Genomic DNA, 25,261 nt, shown 5'->3' on the forward strand with positions numbered 1-25,261 from the left:
AATAAAAAATGTAAAGGCCGTGTCTGTTCTCAAAGAACATTTGAGGTAACCTGAAGGGGAAAAAAGCTGAAAACTCCATCCATTCAAAATATTATACATAGTATAAACGTAAAATGAACCCTGTAACTGTTTTACCCCCACTGTTACTGAACTCACTGCCCTGAGGCCATGCACATTTAGAGAGGAAATACATGCTTCCCTATGCCATATGTAGCATAGTTGTAGTTGTCGGTTCGAGGATATTAGAAGGACAAAGTGGGCGCGGTAATCACTTCTATTAGACCAAGTTTTTTTGGTCACAGAGACAAGAAGAAGAGCTCTGTGTGGCTCAAAAGCTTGTCTCTCTCACCCACAGAAGTTAGTCCAATAAAAGATATTACCTCACCCACCTTGTGTCCCTATGTCATGGAATTCTTTCAGCCAGGGATGAAATTTAAGGAGACTGCAGCCCAAAGCAGGCACTCTCTGGCTGAGCTTTGCAGCCAGAGAAAAGAAAAGAGGATGTGTTGACCTGAAGACTGTCACAGATCTGCCTCATAATGGAGAGCAAATGGGGGGTGATTGGGGAGGCCTCCAGCAAATTTTCCATAGTCAGCAGGCAAGCATCTCTGACAGGATTTACGAGCTCCATGTGGCAGCCATGTTCTCCAAGGACTACAGACTTCATCTATAGCAGACTGGCCCGATTTACCCACACCTATAGCAAGCCAGAGTGTTCCCTACTGGAAAGCTCCATAGGTGAGGTATATGCTTTCTGGACTTCCTAAACCCCAACCCCAAGGCTCTTTCTACACCTCTTAAGGGGGTAGAGCACCTCAAGAGCAGAAAATGACAGCTTTTAGTGGATTTCATGATTACGAAGATTTATCATTATATGAAGCAAATTGACCAAAAGAAAGTTTGGGATGATTTGTGTGGCCACATAATCACTTCACACATGGGGAACAAGCTGCTATGGTTTGGCCAACCAGTTAGCAGAAGACTCTTACTGTGTCTCTTCATCTTTCTCTGCATACTCATGGCTTTTATTCTATCTTTGCCATATAACCTCAAAGCCTCAGGTCAATTTTACCCCTTATTACATGGTTGTCTCTGTGTCTTCACCTGCCCAACTACAGTAGAACCTCAGAGTTACGAATACCTCGGGAATGGAGGTTGTCTGTAACTCTGAAATGTTCGTAACTCTGAACAAAACATTATGGTTGTTCTTTCAAAAGTCTGCAACTGAAAATTGATTTAATACATTACAAAAATTGAAACTTTACTATGGAGAAGAAAAATGCTGCTTTCCCCTTGGTTTTTTAGTAGTTTACATTTAACACTGTACTCTATTTGCTTTTTTTTTTTTTTTTGGTCTCTGCTGCTGTCTTATTGCATACTTCTGGTTCCAAATGAGGTGTGGGGTTGACTGGTCAGTTCATAATTCTGGTGTTTGTAACTCTGAGGTTCTACTGTGTCTCTAAAGATAAAGAGTTTGCTTTAAAAGAAGTATTCTTTTAAAGAAGCAGATGCACAGATTCCCGTGGAAACAAATGTACTCTGGGTAGAGAACTGTGATAACACTCTTGACAAAACAGTCATCATGCCTCTCACTTTCACACTGTCACCTGCTCAAGTGGCTTCTTGGGCCGACAAGTGCCCTTGGCTGCTGTCTCCAAGTCTCTGAGCTTCAAGCCTCACCTATTTCTCTTAGGGCCTCTTGATGTGTTAGAAGTATATCTGTTGTATCTCTGAAATCCATTTTCTTTTAAATATATAAAGAAAATACATATTTTTACGTGTTATGCCCCAGGCTACTGGAAAGCTCCTTAATGCAAAGCACTGGGATTTAACTAGCGATCATGTTTACACTACATGCATATTCATTCACACAGCACTGAAAAAATAATGAATTGGTGTCAGTGTACACCCTGGAATGGACTGATGGGGAACAGTCTCTTCTTTGGATGTTCTAAGGACCTAGTCAGGAATCTGGAAGGGATGTCCCCAAAACATTGCCATAACAAAGCACAAGCATAGACAAGCATACAACAAACAAAAACATCTCTAAGTACTTCATGACCAATATACAATCTGTAACCACAGCAAGGCTCCAGATGCTGTTCCAGATCTTCTCCCAGCCCCCTAGCAGCACCTCAGTTTTACCCAGATTATGCTTCAGCCAGCTCCCAGCCAAGTCCAAACATGGGGAAAGCAAACACACTGCACCAGGTACCAAACTAGGTTTAGGGCCTGGAACACCTGATCTACTTTTTGGGGTCAAGAAGTTAATGGAAAACCTATGGACACTTTAGTGGTAATTCAGGGTAGTTAGAAAAACCATCTCTACTATACAAATCCTAGAGATTTTTATGCAGCAATAACAACAACAAAAAAACAACAAAACAAAACAAAAAATAAAGCAAAACAACAATGTAGTCCACAGCGGCTTAAGTATAAGGTATTCTCTAATAGTAACTGCTGAAGTCAATGGATAATACCCATTCCATCTCCAAAACTACTGGATCCCAGGTCTGTAAAAATTGAAAGAACAGCAGGAGAACTGAAACACCCAGGCAAATGTTTTAGGAGACCAAATCTGGAGCGTGAAATGTTTATAAATTTAGAGAACTAGGACATCCAATGTGGTTTACATAGGGGGATTAATTGAAAAACGAATCTCTGAGAAAGACTTTCCTACTTGAGTATAAATGCTGTAGGCAGTTCATTTACTAACTGAGGTGAAGTTAACCCTGTGCAAACAAACCTTCAAAATCTGCAGTGTTCTCTTTCAGGGAAGGGGAGTACACTGCCATAACAAACATCTTCCAATTGATTAGATGAGGATTTTTTCACTTTATGGCTCCATGTCCCCTCACAGGGTTATTAAATAGCCTTAGGTGCCTCCATGCAGACAAAACACTTTTAGAATAGAAAGTAATTTTTTTTTGCCTTTCTCCATCCCATGCAGCTGTTTCTCTTTTACTATAGTCCTCTAGTCCAGCGGTTCTCAAACTTTTTTACTGGTGACCCCTTTCACATAGCAAGACTCTGAGTGTGACCCCCCTTAAAATTAAAAACACTTTAAAATATATTTAACACCATTATAAATGCTGGAGGCAAAACAGGGTTTGGGGTGGAGACTGACAGCTCGTGACCTCCCATATAATAACCTTGCAACCCCCTGAGGGATCCCGCCCCCCAGTTTGAGAACCCCTGCTCTAGTCACCATTCACCACTACAGCAAACAGGCAAATACAAAACAGGGGAGAAAAATAACACAGCTTTGACAATCACAGTGTGGGGTGGGTTCATATGCAGGACAAGACTTTTCACTCGTAGAATGTTGGAAGTGACTTTCTTATACTGTCCCGTGTCTACCTATTCATTTTAACAAATAGTTCCAGGAAGAGAGCCCTGGTCCCAGCTCAGACCAGCAGCTCTCTTCCTGTGATACAAAGGGGAAAGAGTTGTCCTCACAGGGAAACTGGCCATTCCAGTTGCATAGGGGCATCCCAAGACGTTTTAAAGTTCTCATAGCCAGCTTTATGCTGTCTAGCTCCAGTCTCCTCCAATTAGAAGGGGTGTTTCTGGGTCATGCTACGGTCTGGAGGGGGCGTTTAGGCATCACAGATGCTAAGTTAGAGAGATGGACTGGCCCACAGTTTCATAAACACAGTGAGAGAATCTAGAGCTCATAACAGCACGACAACGCTATAGAAACAAAGCCACGGCAGATAGAAGTTAAAAACGTAACCCCCAAAAACAACAGTTGGAAAGCATCTGGTTGCCCACACTACCAGGGTGCATGTACCACAGTGAGCACCAGCAGACTCCCTAAAGAATCCTTTTCAGAGGCAAGGACTTTAATGTACTCTGCTGTACAAAAGACTCAACACATGTTGATGGATTGCAACTCTCTGCAATTCCTGTTTGTTTGGTTTCCAGTTCTCTCTGCCTTCTCTGGATTGGCCTAAGCAAAAGCACTAACGCAGTCACACCAGATCAAGGAGGTTCAAATTAATATGCCTGTATTAACTTCAGTAAACACGCTCCTGAAAGCCCACAGATTCCTAATGCACAAGATAGTTAGAAGGGGAAATAAATAAAATCAGCATTATCAAAAATGAGTCAGAAATAATAAATATTCCTGTTGCTGATCTATCCCTGGTAACTTGCATTAAAATATATATACAGTGTTCTGGAAACTGAAGCAGTGCCACAGTTCAGTAAAACTAATGCAATTAAAAGGGTAGAAAGCCTGTTTTTTCCCTTGCTTGCAGTTTAAAATGAGAACTTCCTAAGACTCATGACCATTGTTGGAATCCAATTCAATACCCCAGCTTATCAAATTCCTGACTGTGGCATTATGCCTTTAAGGTATTGAAGTGCTACTTATTGCAGGAACTCTGTCTCTGAATGTTTCTGTGTAACTTTAAAGTGCAGCCACCCCATTTTGAAACCGACAAGTGTTCATTTTGAGTCAAAATGGAGTTGCTAGATGTGAGCAGCCTTCAGACAGCTTTTCTTTTCACGTGAGCCAACAAAGGAAAATGTGTTTAGTACAAAAATCTCTCCTATTAACAAATATAGTTATTTTAAAAAAGCTTGTATTGCTTTGCAGGACTTCACACCTACACAAAGCTCCAGGTTCCCAGGGATCCTGAGGAGCAAGCTTTGTATTGTGTAATTCATCCAGGGACAGAGAATCTGCTGGGCTAATGAGCTCTCCTGCAGCCTCTTCTTCTGCAGGTGATTCCCTAGAAGCACAGTCTTAACTCAAATACTGTAACACACACACAGCCTTCCAAACAGAAACCAACAACAACCAGGATCAAGAAAGGCACAGTCGCGCTAGTATCTGAGTTCAGTGAAATCATGTGCCTTCTGATTTTATTCTGTCAATGTGAATTGAATTAATTTCTGAGCTTCTTTTATGGTCAAGGCCACATTTTGAGTTCAGTATTAATCATTTGAACAGACCCATTCCTCCGATAAGGTATTAATGCAATGGATCACTAATGTGGCAGCATGCACTTAAGCATCATGATAGTGACCCTGACCAGGAAATGATTGGAAAGGCAAGAATAAAGGAGCTGTTCCTTTAGCTTGAAGGTGCAACATTAGCCTAGGCAGGTAGAGTCCCTCACTTTTGTCCCACTACTAATTTCCCCATGCATTACTTTGTCACTTGTATCCCCAGAGGTGTTCATTAGGAAGGCAAGTGACAGCCTCCAATAATATATGTCTATCTTAAAATAATAAAGCCCCTCTTGCAGTGGTGCTGTTTAATACTAATACTGTATGGTAGATTATTAGATGGAAGGTGCACTTAGACGGTGTCTAGTGCAATACATTATCAGTCAGCAATATACTGATGATCTGTCACTTACAAAATAATGTAATCCATGGAAAAGGGCCAAGCAGAAGGTGTAGGGGAGCAAGGGGGTTCAATTATATTTGTGGAAGAAACAATGTCCTGAGGAGAGTGTATTATGTAGTGGCTGTTCAAAAGCGCTCAGTGCAACTTGAGGGAAAAATTAGGCTCTGAGAGATGGTGGCTCAGATGGCTGTAACAAAGGATCTGGCCTTGAAGTCAAGTTCAAGCTGAAGTACAAAATTATCTTTTACAATACATAGTTTGCTTGTGAAAATGAAAAGGGTTAGAGATGTATTAGTAATGTTGGCATTACTACAGGCAACCGCTTTTAGATATTTGATATTTTGGGGACATGAGTTTTGCATCATTATTAGAATTAAGGCTTACTATATTATTCTGCAAACTTTCCAGCAGTGAGCAGATGGTTACCCTATTACCAACCATTTGCATTTAACATATTGTAATGATTTATGTACCACATGTCACTGAGCAAAGAAAAAACAGTCAGTGGCAACTAATTAGTTGAGTGTGAAGACACATATCTCAATGTACATATCCTTGTTGTAACCAAATTTTAATTTTTTGATAGTTTACAGGTTTAATGTGCAGTGTAACAGAAATACTGACAGCAATTAAACCTGAACCATGACATCCCTCTGTCACTATGATAGTGCTACTATAATTACATCTGCACCAGCGTTCCCATTAAAAGCCTGTATTTTGGGGGATGGGTGGGGAGAGAAGGTTATAACAATTCTTTGCACTTTTATATAGGACCTTTCTTCAGAGGATCTCAAAGTACTTTGTACTTTGTAAGTACTCTGATATCTCAGAGCCTAGCTCAAGTTTATGAGCTGGGAGGCTGCTTGAGAGTAGAGTGGGGCTGGGAATATTACTTGGTAGCAGAGAGGGACTATGGCCCAGGGTACCTCTTGGAAGTTTGAAATGAGTCTAGGGATGTGGACGGGAGGAGGTGGACACTTTGAGAGGGGAACCAAGGTCTTACTAGAAGTTTGCAGGGAAGGAACAGTCAGCTGTGGGCAACTGAATCAGCATCAGTCAGGATAGAGTCATATACAGAAGCAAACTTTGTAAGATTGCCCATTATTATTTCAAACATATCGTAACTATATACCATATGTGTTGCATTATCTACAGTAGGCCCCACTACAGCTACTCTTGATTATCAGCCTCATGTTTGAATGTTCTTGGTTTTAGGTTTATGTTGCAATGGTAAGGACTGTCACAAAAATGTCTGCAAATAAGTCAATGAAATACATCTGTAATGCAATTTCTATGTGATTTTCTGTGTGCCAATATTTTTAGATACAAATAATGCCACTGGGAGTTTTATTTTTCTACAATATACCAATCTTGCTTGCTAAAATACCAGGGGAAGAAATCTGGCTGAAGGGTAGCCCCTCTTCTCCCTTTCTCCTAGCATGTCTCTACTTGCAAAAAACAGACTCTAACCCAAATTCATAGCACTGAGAGATGTCCAACAGAGGGCTCATAAATCCCTGGATTGCAGTCAGAAGGAGTGAAGGCTAGGAAGAGCTACCATGGGCCACAGATGTGATGACTTTGGTGAGTGAGGCAAATAGAATTTGGCCATTTTTGATTAACTTTACTGCCTTCTGAAGTGCATGACTCTAATTTGCTCCTATATGATTATACCCTCAGCTAGTGTAAGTCAGCACAGCTCCACTTAAGTCAATGGAATGAAGCCAATTTACAAGTATCAGGGGGTAGCCATGTTAGTCTGTATCCACAAAAACAACAAGGAGTCCGGAAGCACCTTAAAGACTAACAGATTTATTTGAGCATAAGCTTTCGTGGGTAAAAACCTCACTCATTACAGAAGCAGCTTTGCCTCTCCTGGAATTGACACCTCCTCATCTATTGTTGGGAGTGGACTACATCCACCCTGATCAAACTGGCCCTGTCAACACTGGTTCTCCACTTGTGAGGTAACTCCCTTCTCTTCATGTGTCAGTATATTTATGTCTGCATCTGTAACTTTCACTCCATGCATATGAAGAAGTGAGGTTTTTACCACGAAAGCTTATGCTCAAATAAATCTGTTAGTCTTTAAGGTGCCACCGGACTCCTTGCCAATTTACAGTATCTTAGGATCTGGGCTATTATCTGGGGATCATAAAGTATAGGAAGGTTAGAAGCTTTGTTTTTGTTTATTTGAAATAGAAACAGCATCAGATTGTTCCATCTGGATTTATTTATAACATTTTGACTAAAAATATTCCTGCGTAATTCTGATCCGTTTTGTGGCAGTGCATCAACTTCAGTCAGTAACTCTGATTTACATGGAGATTAACTGAGATCATTCTCTCTTATTTCAATCCTTAATTTCATATAATTTGTAGGAAATGATGCACAACTTTTACCACAGCACAGTAACAGATGTACAAAAGTGGCATCAGGAAATGAAGAAAAGTTAATTTTTCCAGAATATTAACAACTGGAGTAACTTTTTCTTTTAACTATTTGAATAATGTAGGTACACTTAAAGATGAACTCAGATAAATTAGACTTTTTTCATTAGATTGATTTTTTTAAAGTCCCTTCAATATTTCCACGAATCACAGTGGCAGAATGATACCTCATTTGTTACAACTAACAAACAAAGAGAGATAATAATCATCTGTGTCATGAAAAACAAGTGAACATTCTGGGCTCAACCACTGATGCACTTCTTGCACTGATCAGTATCAGGAAAAATCGACCCCTGCACATGTGTAATTCTTTCCCTAATGAAGTACACAAAAATAACTGCATGTACACTATCAGTGGTGACTGGGATCACAGATTAGCAGCTGGGAAGAGAACTAGAGTGCTAATTATCAGACAGCCCCTCCCTCCAGGGGTGATGGTATAATGACAACACACATACTCAGAGCAGTTATAGGGCTGTTCTGGCAGCTTTACACCAGTGCAGGGCGTGTTTCCAGGGACCATTCCTGTCTCATTTAAGACCCTGCTGTGCCACTAGCATGGTCTAAAGGAGTCTTAGTGGAACAGAGAATCAGTCTCTTTATTTCTGGATCAGTGTGTTAAGTTTAGAATTGGTTACCATGACATTTAAAGTGCTGAAAAAAGACAGTAGTTTGAGTATGAAAAACACTAAGCTTTGCTTCAGCACAGAAGGTATCATTGCTGTTGCTACCTGTAAAATAGTTCAGAGATTTTAAACTTTTAACACAGGAATGAACTATTCTGCTGTAGCTATAACCTCAACTTTGAAGAACACTTAAGTGCCTTGAACCTTTCAGATACATGGGCGAATAGATTTGTAAGGTTATTTAAGTGTTTATGTTTGCCTAAAGTCTTTGAAATAAAAAGCTTGAAGAAAAGAAAGTTCCTGCCTGAAATGATTTGTGTTGGAATCCCTGAAGTTATTCACAAAGGCTCTTTGAATGTTTTGGACCATGAATTCGACTCCAAAGTAACACAGTAGGGATACTTCTATTTCATTTAATTAGGATTTTCCCCTATGTCTCTTTAATGTTGAATGACAAAATGAATTATACGACAAAAGTGACTGGTTCCACTCCTCACAAAAACATCGATCTTATAGGACACTGAGAGCCCTCAAGAGGGAGCTGAGGGAGGTCAGTAGTTTTTATGGAAACTCTTGACTTCTCACAAATCGGGCCAAAGAAGATGATCAAAGGTGGTTAATGGAGATTGAAGTTTTAAATACACCTGCACTTAAATCATGCACTAGGAGTTAAGGTCCCAATTGTACCCTCCGTTTCATAGATTCCCTTTGTAGTCATTGGAACATTGGGTCCTGTCTGATTAACTAATAGTACTTAAATACCAGCATGGAAGTTGAGAACAAAAACTATTTGAGAACATGAGGGTAGTACACAATATATTGATGTACCTTTGGAAAGATTGTTTATCTGGGTGAATAAATATTGAAATCATTTCATTACTTCAATTCATGATGTTTTGCTTAAAAAACCTCTAAGTGTTTACAGAAAAGGAAGGTTACTTTTCTCTAATACATTTTACAGTAGATATACAAAAATCATTGTCTATTGGCACTTGGGAGTTAAGGATAAACCGACAAGTACATAAGTATATAAGCTGTTTTTTCCTGTCCTCTAATGAAGTTCATAATTTAATTGCAGGAATTATTTGATATATGCACTCCAATCACTGGTGAAAACCTCAAAGGAAAACAAGTTGCCCATACAAGTATTCTCTTTGTAAATCAAGAAATCCTCAAGTACAGTAAATATATACAGTACTCCAAAAAAGAATGGCATTCAATTGTCCACTTAAAAGCTTGTTGTTAGCATATCTTTATTTTGAGGGTTTGAGGCTTGAATTGAAGCTTAATGAGAAAATTTCCTGTTAATTAAAGCACATCTAAAATTTAAAAGTTCTGTGGGGCCCAAAGTCTGCTTTTGGGTAAAATACAGAGTAATGCCATTAAAGTAAACAGTGTTATCCAGATTTACAATAACCTAACTGAGAGCAGGATTTAATCCACTTGGGGACAAATTCTGAAGCATAGGGCACATATGCATAAACCAGAAAATACAAGCATTATAACCTCAGCCATTTCTTTGTGAACATCCACTGCAAATTGTACATCAGGTCCCAGACCATGGATAGTAGATTCTGCTCTTTTCAAGTGGCTGTTTAGGCCCTGTCATCCACTTCCAAAATGAGGTCTTATAAAAAATGGACACTTTAGAACCATAGCAGATTTTGGGGCATACTGACTGAAGAAACGATATAGAACATGAACTATGCTTTCCCCAAGTGTAATTTATTCAGAATCTTGTGTGGATTACATTTAGCACAGACAATGTAGGGGAGAGAAATTGTTAAAACTGAGGAAAATTTTCACTTATGTCATGTAAGGTAGAGGTTGCTATTACTGCTGAAACTGGAGCTGAGACAGGGTCAGATAACCTCAAGCTTCAAATACAGAAGCCTCAAGCAGAGGAAGAATTTAAAAATAGATTCCAAAGGGCAAAATACATATTGTATAGAGTCTGGATATTTTAGCTTTTAGAGGAAAGTATTGGCTCTTAGATTGAAAAACTAACCACCAATGAGCAACAGTGTCCTTCACCTTAACCTGCCAATCATTTTTCAAACCATGGGGTCAATAATTTTCCACTATTATTAACCTGAACTACAGTCAACATACAGCATATAACATACAAACCATTGAGAGTATAACGGTAAAACTGAACAGTTATTTATTTTTTACCCTATTTAAGAATTAACATGGTTAACCTTCTGGATCCTGATCCAAAGCCCCTTTCAGTCAATAGGAGCCTTTCCCTGGGCTTCAAAGACTTTGTATTAGACTCTTAATGAACATTTCCTACAGAAAGCACAAGTTACTGTTACTCACAAGTGACAGCCAGGACATAACTTTTCAATTAATCAAAGATATTCAGAGCTATAAAATCCTCCTCTTCAAGCAGTGTAATAAGAAAAAAATTAGAGTTTAGTCTCATGGACCAGCCTTTGATTCTTTCTGCTCAAAAAGAGATGAACAGAGCAAATGTCTACCATCACTTACTTTCCCATCCTGACAGGCTTTATTTATTCATTAGTCGACCTTTCTAGCCATTAGGACCATCCTGCTTCAGCAGTTAATTAACACAAGTGCCATAATTTAATACAGTTAATGCTACTTGATGCCCTTTAATGTACCTTCCATTAGTGATATTATTGTAGTATTACCCTGTAAATTAAAATGAGATCAAGACTATGAGAGGCTTTCTTTAATTAAGGTACTGGCACACTACACTCGTCCATTATTCACCAGAGAAAATCACCCTGATTTAGTGAAGCAGACCATCCATAAGTCAGAATTAGTTCATGAGGATTATTAGGTTTCTTGAATAATGTGCATGCAATGGGGTTGCTGAAATTGCTAACAGCCATGTTTCCTCTTTTTTCATTATCTTAACAAACACACAATGAAAGCTGAATAAACAAGTGGTAATAGAAAAACTAAAGGGTTTATCATCTCTAATACAATAAACATCAAGCTCATTTCACAACAAAATGCAACGGAATGAGAAAACAAATTATATATTAAATGGGCACATTTCCTAGCTTGAATATATTGTGAGGTATTAAAAAGCTGCATATTTAATACAGCAGCTTTCAGACAAATACTTTTCACAGACATTGATCCGTAAAATTCAACAGGAAACAACTTACATAGAAAATCAGCTTCCTTTAAAAATAGGCTGTTAAGATGACTGGTTATTTTAACCATCCTCAACCTAGAGATGAATGTTACAGCATAAGCTACAGCATTAAAAAGAGTCTATTAGCATCACTCATCCACAGCATGTCAAGTTACTCAGTAACCTCTCTTTGCATGTTATCTTCATGGAATAGTCCAGACGAGCTCTTCAATATCCAGAAAAAATTCTAAGCCCAGAATATCAAACATCATGGCTAAACTTTAAGGTCAATTGACTTCTTGGGTTCAGCTACTATTGGTGGACAATCCACCTGGATTGGATACATAGTGGAGTAACGCTTGGGGTCCCGAGTTGCCCAGTAAGGCCAGCGGTCAGGTAAGAGACAAGGCAACTGGGAGTACTGCTGAGTCACAGAATCTTCAGGGCAGCCTCTGTCAGTGGTCTCCTGCAGAGCACCGGTGATGTTTAAAGCTGTCTTTCCCTGATGGAGGATGGCAGTGATACTACAGTAGGGTTGCCAACCCTCCAAAATACTTCTAGAGCAGTCGTGGGCAACCTGGGGCCTGTCAGGGTAATCTGCTGGTGGGCCATTAGACCGTTTGTTTACATTGACCATCTGCAGGCACGGCCACCTGACTGCAGCTTCCTGTGGCTGTGGTTCGCTGTTCTCGGCCAATGGGAGCTGTGGGAACAGCAGCCAGTACGTCTCTGCAGCCTGCGCTGCTTCCCGCAGCTCCCATTGGCTGGGAACAGCGAACCATGGCCACTGGGAGCTGCGGGCAGCCATGCCTGCGGATGGTCAATGTAAACAAACTGTCTTGCGGGGTGCATGAGGCCTGCAGGTTGCCCACCACTGTCCTGGAGTCTCCAGGAATTAAAGATTAATCTTTAATTAAAGATTATGTCATGATGAAACCTCCAGGAATACATCCAAGCAAAGTTGGCAACCCTACACTACAGTCTGCTCTTCCTTGGAGTGGCCAAAGGTTCACAGGGTACTGAGAGCACCCTGACATGTGCATGGGGATGGATCAAGCCCTAATTTTTTATTTATTAATTTATTTATGAACATACTTTGGGGAAAAAATAGCGCAGCAAGAGGTGTTTTTTTCATCATCAGCAGAATGATAAAGGCACTCAAATGAATTTAATCTACTAGGATAGGATTACATAGCAGATAACCCCTGTGTCTGATTATTGTAGTTTAGCCAACAAGCATCACCATCAGATAAGTTCTCTGTACAGTCACACTTAATTTTTATAGACAATTTGCTATGGGATTACTGTTTCCTTTAGCTCAGTTTTGGAAGGTGTCTGTGATTCCCTTAAAACACTCTCTTTCTCCTTCAGATTGTTTATGCGATGTGACACTGATAGTCTAATTAGAGACAGACTGCTTGCCAAAGTTCAGGGGTTTTCCAATGTGGACCTGCACCTTCTCGAAGTATGGTGTTTTTTTAACCCTGGGTTTTGTTCTGGTCCATCTCTACATCTAGTCTACTTGAGCGTGAGGAAATGACAGAAGAAAGGATACAGGAGAACTGAACTATATGCTGTAATTCTGATAAATTGATTACTACAGTGGTTATCCAAACCACTATTATAAGCTTCCCATGTTCCACTAAGCTTATTACATGAACAATATTAGTCTATAAGCAATATTACATATATGTATTACATTAAAATTCTTAATGCAAAAGCAATGATCCAATGTTTTTGTATTTTTAATTAATCATCCTGTATGTGTATTTTGCATGGGGCACAAATAATTGTAACTGTAGCAAATGAACTGTGCAATGAAACTCATTTAGATTTGCATTGTTCGTGCTCATTAAAAATATATTTTCATTGAGAAAATGCACTGATAAATCCAGAGCCATGTAAACAGCACTGATTTTCTGCCTTATATATTTAACTGACTATTAAAAATATAAGCAAAAATTAATACTAATTTGTATTCATTTAATTCTGCCAGGAATTTTTTGCAACATATAACATTGATTTCCTTGCATGTATGAAAATGCTTAGAGACATGCAATGTCTTCCATATAAAAGAGACTAAAAATACCCACTTAAGTAATCCACTAAACAGCAGTAACAAGCACACAATCAATAACATGCTATATAATCTCCTTGTCTACTGCATTAATGTCAATTATCTTTTGCTTACTACAGAATGTACATGCTATTCTTTATCCTTCCAGTAAGTTAAGTGGATTTTTGTTTGTATGCAATCAAATATTATTGATATTGCATCAGTCCTCAATAAAATTTGAAAATAAAGTTGTTTAAAAAAGATGTTTGGGACTCTTTAGTTTAAAGAGGATATGGATAAGAGGTACAAGGTGCATGAAAGAGGTAAGTAAAATAATAAAATATATGGAAGAGGTCCCATTTACCTCATCTGATAATACAAGTACAAAGGGACAGCTAACATATTTAAACATATTTAACATATTTAAAATATTTAACATATTTAAACACACACAAAATTGCTAAAAGGAAATACTCTTTTTACACAACGGGAAATAAATCTGTGAAACTCGCTACCACAAAATATAATAAGGTCAAGAACTTAGTGGGATTCAGAAAAAAGTTTAGACAGTCATGGGGGAAAAAAGGTATCTCCAACAACTACTGTCCTGTAGCAATGATTAACGTTTTCAGAGGATATCAGTCCTCATGCTTCAGGTAATAAACTAATCACTAGCTTCCTGGTATTAGGAAGACACTTTCTGCGTAGGCACGTTTTGCACAAATGTCTATTATGAGACATTTATACCTGGTACTAGCCATTGCTAGACACAGGATGGCCACCTGTCTAAAGCAGCAGTTCTCAAACTTCATTGCACCGTGACCCCCTTCTGACAACAAAAATTACTATATGACCCCGGGGGGGAATGGAGAAGGGGGGGAGAAGATGACCAAAGCCCAAGCTCTGCTACCCCAGGTAGGTTGGGGAGGAGCCAAAGCTGAAGCCCAAGAGTTTCTGCCCTGGGCAGGGAGAATATAACCTTAGCCCTGGGCTGTGGGATTCAGGCTTTGGCTTCAGCCCCAGGCAGTGGGGCTTGGGCTTGGGCCCTGGACCCCAGCAAGTCTAACACGAGCCTTGGCGACTCCATTAAAATGACCCCCTGGTCTAAAGCAATGTCTATGTTCCTATCCAAATTAGCCTAGTGTTATTCAAACCATTGGTTTATTTTTTACACTTAAACAGAACTATACCCTGCAGAAAGGGTGAAATTCACCCCACTGCAGAGGTCTCATCCAAGGCCCTTCAGACCAATTACACCTTACAGTAAGGGCTTGTATTAAAGCCCAGTGAATTCAATGGCTTTAGGCCATAAAGGCGTAAAGGTAGCCTGGCCTGGAGAGCCCTGTGGAGCGTCCCTTCAGCTGGGATGAATTTCACCCTCAGACATAAAAGCTTGGACATCCCAGACCTAGTGTAAGAAGCTGTTAAAAGTATTCCACTCTTAAGATGTACAGAGAGTTGTCAAGTTTAGTGACAGTAGGACTTTGATGACTTAGTACTGCTGACTCAAAAAAGCATCTAATACTTTAAGAAACTGTTTTTTTATTGAGCTACATTTCTGGGAAAACATTTCAGTAGAAATTGCTGACATTTTGAGGGGGGACATTTTGTGGGCATCCTTTAAGGACAGACATATTTACTCATTCTTAAAGACTCATATTCTCTTACCTTCCATATACCCTTATGTCTGAGATTGCATAAAAGTAGCGTGCCAAGTGCTGCTCATCTACATATATTTCCCCAGTTGCTGGTCTGAGCAATCTTATCCTCAGGTCTGTGATGGTAAAGAAATCTCTCAGCTTCTTGGTTGTGTCAAGCTGGCCATACAGGGAAGCCATATTATGAAGCCGAGGTCCAGCAAAAAATGCAAATCGATCTTTGATCTCGAAGTGGATGATTTTACTATTTGTCATGTACCCAGTGGAGTATTCTTCTGTGCAAATGATTTCTAGGACTGTGTGCTGTGATAAATCCTTCACTGATTTTGGATCCATATGGAAAGCGTCTAAGCAGTCTGTGGCATAATACTGGTATGGCTGCCATGTTCGCCCATAGTCAAGTGATTTCTCCAGGATCATTTGGTCTGGACGGCCAGATTCAAAGGTGATAACTATGTTATCTGTTAGTTCAATGGTTTTGTTCCAGGAGAGGGTAATGTTAACCTGGAGAGGTTTTGGATAATCTTTCCACGTTGTAGACTGCCAAAATGTGGAGGGATGTCTTCCTTCAAGATCAAACATCAGTTCAGGTGGATGTGCCAGTTCATTGGTACTTGCATCACATTCATTATTGCACATGTAGGGATTCCCCTATGAAAGAAGAACAAAACAGTTTTACAAGCAGTATTATATGAATGCCTACAGTACATAAAGACATTCTTTGCTTGACAAATTAGAATTGCCTTTCTATTGTTTCTATTGTCTAAGAAAGAAAATAAATGTTTGTAAAAATATCTTTGTTTATCTTAACTAGATTTCTCCTCATTGCTTTATTTATTAAATTACGCATGTGTTGGGCCAGTAATCTAGTCACAAAAGCACAAGAACAATGAGCAAATGTCTAAAGGCTCAATAACTCTGATTCTTCAAAGATGTAGCAGCGAAGCAAGGAGAATTTCTTTTTAACACAAGTACATTCCTCAAGGGCACAGTTCATAAAAAAGCCACTTTTAGGAGAAGTGCTTTAGAATCAGCAATACGTTCTCTATGTGTGCAATATGAAACCATACCCACTACAGCTTTCATGCTTCCTTTTCCCCTGGCCTCAAATTTATCATACTTAACTGTGTTCCTGTTTAGTAATGTCTTCCCTTAAAATGTTTACACTGTTCACTACAAATCATTAGAAACACAGTGCACTCTGGGTTTTGGTCCAGACACCTACCACCCTATTAGCTATAGGCTAGTGAAGTACTTCAGGAAAGACTTTTTACCAGACATGGGCTCCAATTTATCAGGATAAAATAATCCACCACTTGATTAGGTAGGAGAGTCAGCAGGTCCAGCTGGAAGGCTGCTTAGGTGGCTGGAGGTTTGAACTGTGTGTCGAGTTTAAAAAAAAACAACACCACATAAACTTACCAATAATGTGTAACTTTTACTACTACTTGTCCTCTATAACAAGGTGAAAGTGAATTATTCTGCTCTGGGCCTTTTGATGCATTAACTTGCACACTACAATCGTCTTCCTCCTCACAAAAGCTACTTCATCTGGAGGCTGGGGATAACTTGATAAACCATTGCAAGCTATTGGCTACTTTAAGCTGTACTGGATCATGTCTACCTAATCTAGAAGCTTTCATCAGTACATTAATATTTGGCTACTTAATAATTTCTTATTTGTTTCAGAAAACAGTTACTGCTCTGTATTTTTTAGAGTTAAATTGCAGCAGCTGGAGGTCTATATGGTCCCATCTATGCATAAGGGTTCCTCTTCCTCACATTAACAGGAGTTCGACTCACATATTGATGGGAGAATAGACCCTTATGTAATTAATTTTCCTTTTTTCCCTTATCGTTGCAATTATGTTTCTTTCCATCTCAAGACCTTAGGGATCTGAAGCTTTGCAATCACACCCACTGAATGAGCTGGGTCTCAAATAATGAGTTTCCACCTTGGTCACTGCCACAGTCCCTGACATACTCAAGTTGAAGGCAAGAAAAGGGTCTTAAGCACTTGCTCTGACCTCCCTAGAGGCAACTTTCTCCTACCTACTCAGAGAAATACTCTCACTCTTTCCCATTAATGTAGCTGAATATCATAACCGACAATAATTCATAGAGACTCAAATATAATGCAAAAGAAGAAAATGGGTTATTTGAAAAACAGAACGCTGCTTATTAGATTGACAGACTCTAAACACGCAGCTGTAATTTGAGAAGATCCTTGTTACAGTTTTCCTGCTTTCAAGCTCAGGATCACTATTTCTATGCATCATAGAATCATAGGTTAGAAGGGACCAAATAAAGCAAAGAGGGAAAAATAACAATACTTTCTAAGCAGGATGGATAAACCACTAAGTTTTTTATTAATTAAACTCAGTTTAAAAACATACCCAGGGACACAAATGCAAAGATCTGCAACCTTGCTTGGGCTTTTTTCAGGGAGCCTATAAATACTGTGGAATCTGTTAGGAGTTATATTTTACAGAAAGAGGTCAGCATTATCACTGGAAATTTACTTGAACAATATGGTCACTTCAGAGTCTGTCCACATTAAGCTATCAGTAGAGCCATGAACATGCATGCTACAATCTCCTTTCTGGCAAAAGCTACTTCATCTAGAGTTCAGGAATATCAAACAGAGAAAATCAAAGCTACTGGATAGCAAGGCACAGACATTTATATTAAGCAGAACAGAAAAATGGCTTTGGTCTTCTACAGCACAGTCGGCAAGCACACATGTGGGTCTGTTGTCATTTTTATGTTAAAAACTATCCACTGGTCCCAGGATATCAGCAGAGACAATGTTTCATGAACCAGAACGGATAAAGGAAGGCTATTTACCTTACAGTAACCGGAGCAGACAGTAACTGTACAATGAAATTAATTAGATGATTGGGTGGGAAAAGATTGAACTTTGCTTGTTGTTTTCAGATTGATCTTTGGGCAGGTGAAGAGGCTTCACAAAACTATGATTGCTAATGATGTATGTAGCAGATGTAATCAGTGAATGCACCCTCCTTCCAGGGACAGGGCTTGCCTTAGGGACAATCAAAACAGGTAACTTCAAGGTAGTCAGACAAACTTTACTGGAACAAACTCTCCCATCTCTACATTTTAGAGGTCAGCATAGTCTAATCCCCCAAAAGATTAAAGGCTGATCTCGTTTGTTGGCAAATACGGTAATGTGCTGCTGAGGCCAGGTCTATGCTACAGACTTCTGCTGGCACAGCGATATCTGTGAAGAGGTGTGGTTCCCTAATGAACACAGCTGTGTTGGCAGAAGCCCATAGTATAGATGCAGTAATATCAGCAAAACTGTACCTTACTATACTGGTACAAAGCGCAGCTGCTGGTATTGCTGCATCCGTACTAGGAACACTTTGCCGGTACAGTATATTGATATTCCCATACAAGTAAAGTGCTGCTAGGTAGACGTAGTCTGACTGCTGCCAAGCCACCCTAATCCTGTTTGTGAGATCTCTGATTGTTGTATTATTGCTCTCTCCAGGCTTCCATGCACAATGCAAATTAAATATTCCATAATTAATGGAACTCTCTATGTCACCAGTGCTGCTATTCTTCACAAGAGAGATGGCTGCATTTTAATTCCTATCTGTTTATATTGTGCTTTGGGATGGAAGATGTATAAATTCAAGTTATTACTGACCTTATAAAAATCCACTAGATATTAAATATTGAATCTTTTCGGTTTATACCAAACAGATATTGATTCTGTGAAGAGTGCAAATGAGAACTCAATTCATTGGGGATGAAATTCATCCTGAGCTGAGGGTCAGCACAAATCCTATGGACCACTTCATATTCATTAAAACCTATTTTTAGGCAAGCCTGGTCCAATGGACGGGGTAGATTTTACCCTCTCTGAATTTTTTCACTGAAAACAAAGAGTAATCGTTATCACTGTCAGTACTGCCAACTCCAAGTGTTCAAAAATCATGGCCTGAAGAAAACATAAGATTGACTTAAAATATCCATCCATCCATCCATCCTTTGGATTCTTTTTATTTGCCTTTTGGTTTTTGAGTCTTTAGGGTGCACTTGGCTCATATTTTCAAGTTTTTCTCAACAACTATCAGGGATAGGAGTTTATTCTTTTTTAAATGAAGGCTGAGAGCCTCATATTTTCACAAGACTCCAGGAGTTGGGACTTGGAGGAAACACTAAATACCATAGGACTTGGAATAAAATCATGAAGCTAGCAACAATGAAATATCTAAATCAGCAATTCTCAAACTTCATTGCACCGCGATCCCCTTCTGACAACAAAAATTACTACATAATTGCAGCTATTTAAGAACATAAGAATGACCACACTGGGTCAGACCAAAGGTCCATCTAGTCCAGTATCCTGTCTTCTGACAGTGACCAATGCCAGGTGCCCAAGAGGGAATGAACAGAACAGGTAATCATCAAGTGATCCATCCCCTGTCACCCATTCCCAGCTTCTGGTAAACAGAGGATAGGGACACCATCACTGCCCATCCTGGCAAATAGCTATTGACTATACTAGGGCTAGATGGACCTTTGCTCTGATCCAGTATGGCTGCTCTTATGATCTTACATAGCTGCAATCATGAAATTTACAATTTTAAAATCCTAGGACTGTGAAATTGACCAAAATGGACCCTGAATTTGGTAGGGCCCTAGTTATATTAATATCCATTTTAAGGCCCCTTTACACAGCCAGAGCAGTGGTTTAAAGGGGCACTAGTGTAAATGAGAATCAGACTAAGTCTGGTTAGCTACAGTTTCATGAAATATGAATATCCATTTTTCCTCACTTCTGTACAGACATTGGGGAAATTGCCTCTGTTTGTGATTTGTCTTCCTGTCCCTATGTTTTTAAGATAATGTTAAAATTCATGGTGTCTGATTAGATTACAATGAAATAGATCTTTTTCTAATTTATTCTCAGTGCTGTTATAATCTTGGCCTTCACAACATCCTCTGGCAAGGAATTCCACAGGTTGACTATGCGTTGTGTGAAGAAATACTTCTTTTTGTTTGTTTTAAACCTGCTGCCTATTAATTTCATTTGGTGACTCCTAGTTCTTGTGTTATGAGGAGTAAATAACACTTCCTTATTTACTTTCTCCACGCCAATCATGTTTTTATAGACCTGTATAATATCCTTCCTTAGTTGTTTCTTTTCCAAGCTGAAAAGTCCCAGTTTTATTAATCTCTCCTCAGATTGTAGCCATTCCATATCCCTAATAATTTTTGTTGCCCTTTTCTGAACCTTTTCCAATTCCAATATATCTTTTTTGCGTTGCAGCGACCACATCTGCACACAGTATTCAAAATGTGGGTATACCATGGATCTATATAGAGGCAACATGATATTTTCTGTCCTATTATCTATCCGTTTCTTAATGATTCACAACATTCTGTTAACTTTTTTGACTGCTGCTGCACATTGAGTGGATGTTTTTAGAGAACTATCCACAATGACTCCAAGATCTCTTTCTTGAGTGGTAACAGCTAATTTAGACCCCATCATTTTATATGTATAGTTGGAATTATGTTTTCCAATGTGCATTACTTTGCATTTATTAACACTGAATTTCATCTGCCATTTTGTATCCCAGTCGCCCAGTTTTGTGAGATCCTTTTGTAGCTCTTCACAGTCTGCCTGGGACTTAACTATCTTGAGTAGTTTTGTATCATCTACAAATTTTGCCACCTTACTGTTTACCCCTTTCTCCAGATCATTTATGAATATGTTAAATAGGACTGGTCCCAGTACAGACCCCTAGGGGACAGCACTATTTACCTCTCTCCATTCTGAAAACTGACTGTTTATTCCTACCCTTTGTTTCCTATCTTTTAGCCAGTTACCAAACCATGAAAGGACCTTCCCTCTTATCTCATGATAGCTTACTTTGCTTAAGAGCCTTTGGTGAGGGACCCTGTCAAAGACTTTCTGAAAATCTAAGTACACTATATCCATTGGATCCCCCTCTTTCACATGCTTGTTGACCCCCTGAAAGAATTCTAGTAGATTAGTGAGGTAATGATTTCCCTTTACAAAAAACATGTTGACTCTTCCCCAACAAATTATATTCATCTATGTCTGGGATAATTTTGTTCTTTACTATAGTTTCAACCAGTTTGCCCAGTACTGAAATCAGGTTTACCGGCTGTAATTGCTGGGATAACCCCTGGAGTCCTTTTTAAAAATTGGCATCACATTAGCTATCCTCCAGTCATTTGGTACAGAAGCTGATTTAAATGATAGGTTACAGACTGCAGTTAGTAGTCCTGCAATTTCACATTTGAATTCCTTCAGAACTCTTGGGTGAATACCATCTGGTCCTGGTGACTTATTACTGTTTAGTTTATCAATTTGTTCCAAAACCTCTTCTAATGACACCTCAATCTGGGACAGATTCCTCAGATTTGTCACCTAAAAAGAATGGCTCCGGTTTGGGAATCTCCCTCACATCCTCAGCTGTGAAGACCAATGCAAAGAATTCATTTAGTTTCTCCGCAATGGCCTTATTGTCCTTGTGTGCTCCTTTATCATCTTGATTGTCCAGCGGCCCCACTGATTGTTTAGTAGGCTTCCTACTTATGATGTAATTTTAAAAGGGTTTTGCTATTACTTTTTGAGTCTTTGGCTAGCTGTTCTTCAAATTCTTTTTTGGCCTTCCTAATTATATTTTTACACTTCATTTGCCAGAGTTTATGCTCCTTTCTATTTTCCTCACTAAGATTTAACTTCCACTTTCTAAATGCATTTTTGTCTCTCACTGCTTCTTTTACTTTGTTGTTTAGCCATGGTGGCACTTTTTTGGTTCTCTTACTATGTTTTTTAATTTGGGGTATACATTTAAGTTGAGCATCTATTATGGTGTCTTTATAAAGTTTCCATGCAGTTTGCAGGGATTTCACTTTTGTCACTGTACCTTTTAATTTCTGTTTAATTAACTTCCTCATTTTTGTGTAGTTCCCCTTTCTGAAATTAAACGCTACAGTCAGGGCTGTCCTTACGCATATGGCAACTACACAGCTGCGTAGGGCACCAGGAAATGTGGGGCACCAAATTGCCCCAAATTTTCTGGTGCCCTACGCAGCTGCGTGCTGCTCCAGCAGCCAGCCCAATCCCCTGGCTGGCTGACCTGGCCAAGAAAGATGCCCCCACCCCACCTCTTCCCCATGGTCCCCGCCCCTGCTCCACCCCAGTCCTGCCCCCACTCCACCCCTTCCCCTGAGCAATGTCCTGGGGGACTGCAGCAGGGGTCGGGTGTACCCTGCACTCACTGGGTGGCAGGAAGTGGAGCTACCTGGTCCCAGCCTGCTCTGCTCCGCTGGCTCCCAGCCGTGCCGCCGGTGAGTGCTGGGAGGCAGTTCCCCCTACCCCCCAAGTCTGGGAGCCAGGGGAGGGGATGGAGTGGGCTGGGGCCTGGTCACTCCACTTCCTGCTGCCCCGTGAGTGCAGGGTTGGCCTGCCCTGCACTCACCAGGTGGCAGGAAGTGGAGTGACCTGGCCCCAACCCGCTCCACTCTGCCGGCTCATGCTGGGGGGTCGTTTCCCCTGCCCCCAACCTCTCCCCTCGCAGAGGCCTGGGGCCGCCACCCCCCCTGCAGGGGAGGGGGCTGCATAGGGCACCAAAATATCTAGGGACGGCCCTGGCTACAGTATTGGGCTGCTGTGGTGTTTTCCTCACCACCAGGATGTTAAATTTAATTATCGTATGGTGACTATTACCAAGTGGTCCAATTCACCTCTTGGACCAGATCGTGTGCTCCACTTAGGACTAAATCAAGAACTGGCTCTCCTCTTGTGGGTTCTGGGACTAGCTGCTCCAAGAAGCAATCATTTAAGGTGTCAAGAAACTTCATCTCTGGATCCTGTCCTGAGATGGCATGTACCCAGTCAATATGGGGATAGTTGAAATCCCCCATTATTATTGTTTTTTTTAATTTTTACAGCCTCACTAATCTCCCTGAGCATTTCACAGTCACTATCACCATCCTGGTCATCCCTACTGCTATATTCTTATTACTAGAGCGTGGAATTACTATCCATAGAGATTCTATGGAACAGTTTGGTTACGCTTTTTTTCACACATAGTGTCACTCCCCCACCAGCACAACCTGTTCTGTCCTTCTGATATATTTTGTACCCTAATATTACTGTGTCCCATTGACTATCCTCATTCCACCAAGTTTCTGTGATGCCTATTGTATCAATATCCTCATTTAATATTGAACAAGGCTCTCTAGTTCACCCATTTTATTATTTAGACTTTTAGCATTTGTGTATAAGCACTTTAAAAACTTGTCACTTTTTAGATGTCTGCCATTACATGATGTAATTGAATGGGACTCTCTTTCATCTGACTGTTTCTCATCAGATCCTACCTGTATTTTATCATCTTCCATCCCCTCCTCCTTACTAGAACATACAGAGTCTCCTTTAATAGATCCTCCCCTAAGGGATATCTCTGTCTGAACCATGTACTTCTCTGCACCTGTTGGCTTTCCTCTGCCCTTAGTTTAAAAACTGCTTTATGACCTTTTTAATTTTAAATGCCAGCAATCTGGTTCCATTTTGGTTTAGGAGGAGCCCATCCTCTCTATATAGGCTCCCCCTTTCCCAAAAGTTTCTCCAGTTCCTAATTAATCTAAACCCCTCCTCCCTACACCATCGTCTCACCCGCACATTGAGACCTTGCAGTTCTGCCTGTCTAACTGGCCCTGTGCATGGAACTGGAAGCATTTCAGAGAATGCTACTCATGGAGATCCTGGACTTCAATCTCTTATCTAGCAGCCTAAATTTGGCCTCCAGGACCTCTCTCCTATCCTTCCCTATGTCATTGGTACCTACATGTACCACGACCACCGGCTCCTCCCCTACACTACACATAAGTCTATCTAGATGTCTCAAGAGATCTTCAACCTTCGCACCAGGCAGGCAGGTCACCATGCAGTTATCCTGGTCATCACAAACCCTGCTATCTATGTTTCTAATGATCGAATCCCCCATAACTATTACCTGTGTCTTCCTAATATCTGGAGTTCCCTCCCCCGGTGAGGTATCCTCAGTGCGAGAGGATACCACAACATCATCTGGAAGGAGAGTCCCAAGTATGGGATTGTTTCCCTCTGCTCCAGTTTGATGTTCTCCTTCCCTGAGATTTTCATCCTCCTCAACAGCACAGAGGCTGTCAGACTGGGGGTGGGACCATTCTACTCCCTCACTTTAAGTCCCCTTTACACTGCCAGAATGGAATAAAGGGGTCCTAGCGTAAATGAGAATCAGGTCCTTAGAATAAGTTAGTATGAAAACAATCACCATTAAAAAGATGAATTACAAAGTTTAATAGAAAAGGAGTACTTGTGGCACCTTAGAGACTAACCAATTGATTTGAGCATAAGCTTTCGTGAGCTACAGCTCACTTCATCGGATGCATACCGTGGAAACTGAGCTGTAGCTCACGAAAGCTCATGCTCAAATAAATTGGTTAGTCTCTAAGGTGCCACAAGTACTCCTTTTTTTTTTTGCGAATACAGACTAACACAGCTGTTACTCTGAAACCTGTCAAAGTTTAATAGCTTCATCTAGGTGATAATCCTCCTTAACAGCACTAACAAGAAAACGGATACATCAAAGAGGAACTTTGTCTTATTTGTCAAAACTAAGAAAATTCTTTGTTACCAACATCTAACAGACTACAGCATTGAGTAATTATTTTGTGACCAACAGGCAGCATTAAGTAAATTTTAGTGTAAGTGCTCCATGCAACAGCTCTTCAGCTGGACAAGGTGGAAAATACTCACAACTTTTTAAAACAATATTTAAACCATTAGAATTTTCTAAATAATTGAACAGCTAATGCCTCTAAATACTTCCTGACAATAAAAATAGAAGGATGATGAAGGTTTTCCCTACATTATCACCTTCTAAAGGAAGTGTCTTATTTTACAGTACCTCTCTGAGGTTGTTATTAATTAGCACCTGAA

At 40.0% G+C, this 25,261-nt stretch overlaps 1 protein-coding gene across 2 annotated transcripts in view; it reads right to left on the reverse strand.

The window, feature by feature from the left end:
* Nucleotides 1–25,261, reverse strand: part of NTNG1 (netrin G1) — a 199,058-nt gene that overhangs the window by 104,139 nt on the left and 69,658 nt on the right. For both annotated transcript variants that reach the window (XM_073356855.1, XM_073356854.1), the window contains exon 2: nucleotides 15,275–15,915. In XM_073356855.1, coding sequence (XP_073212956.1) covers nucleotides 15,275–15,915 — 641 coding nt within the window. The remainder of the gene's footprint in view (nucleotides 1–15,274; nucleotides 15,916–25,261) is intronic.

This window comes from Lepidochelys kempii, chromosome 8 (assembly GCF_965140265.1).
Source record: "Lepidochelys kempii isolate rLepKem1 chromosome 8, rLepKem1.hap2, whole genome shotgun sequence".
NCBI classification, from domain to species: Eukaryota; Metazoa; Chordata; order Testudines; family Cheloniidae; genus Lepidochelys; species Lepidochelys kempii.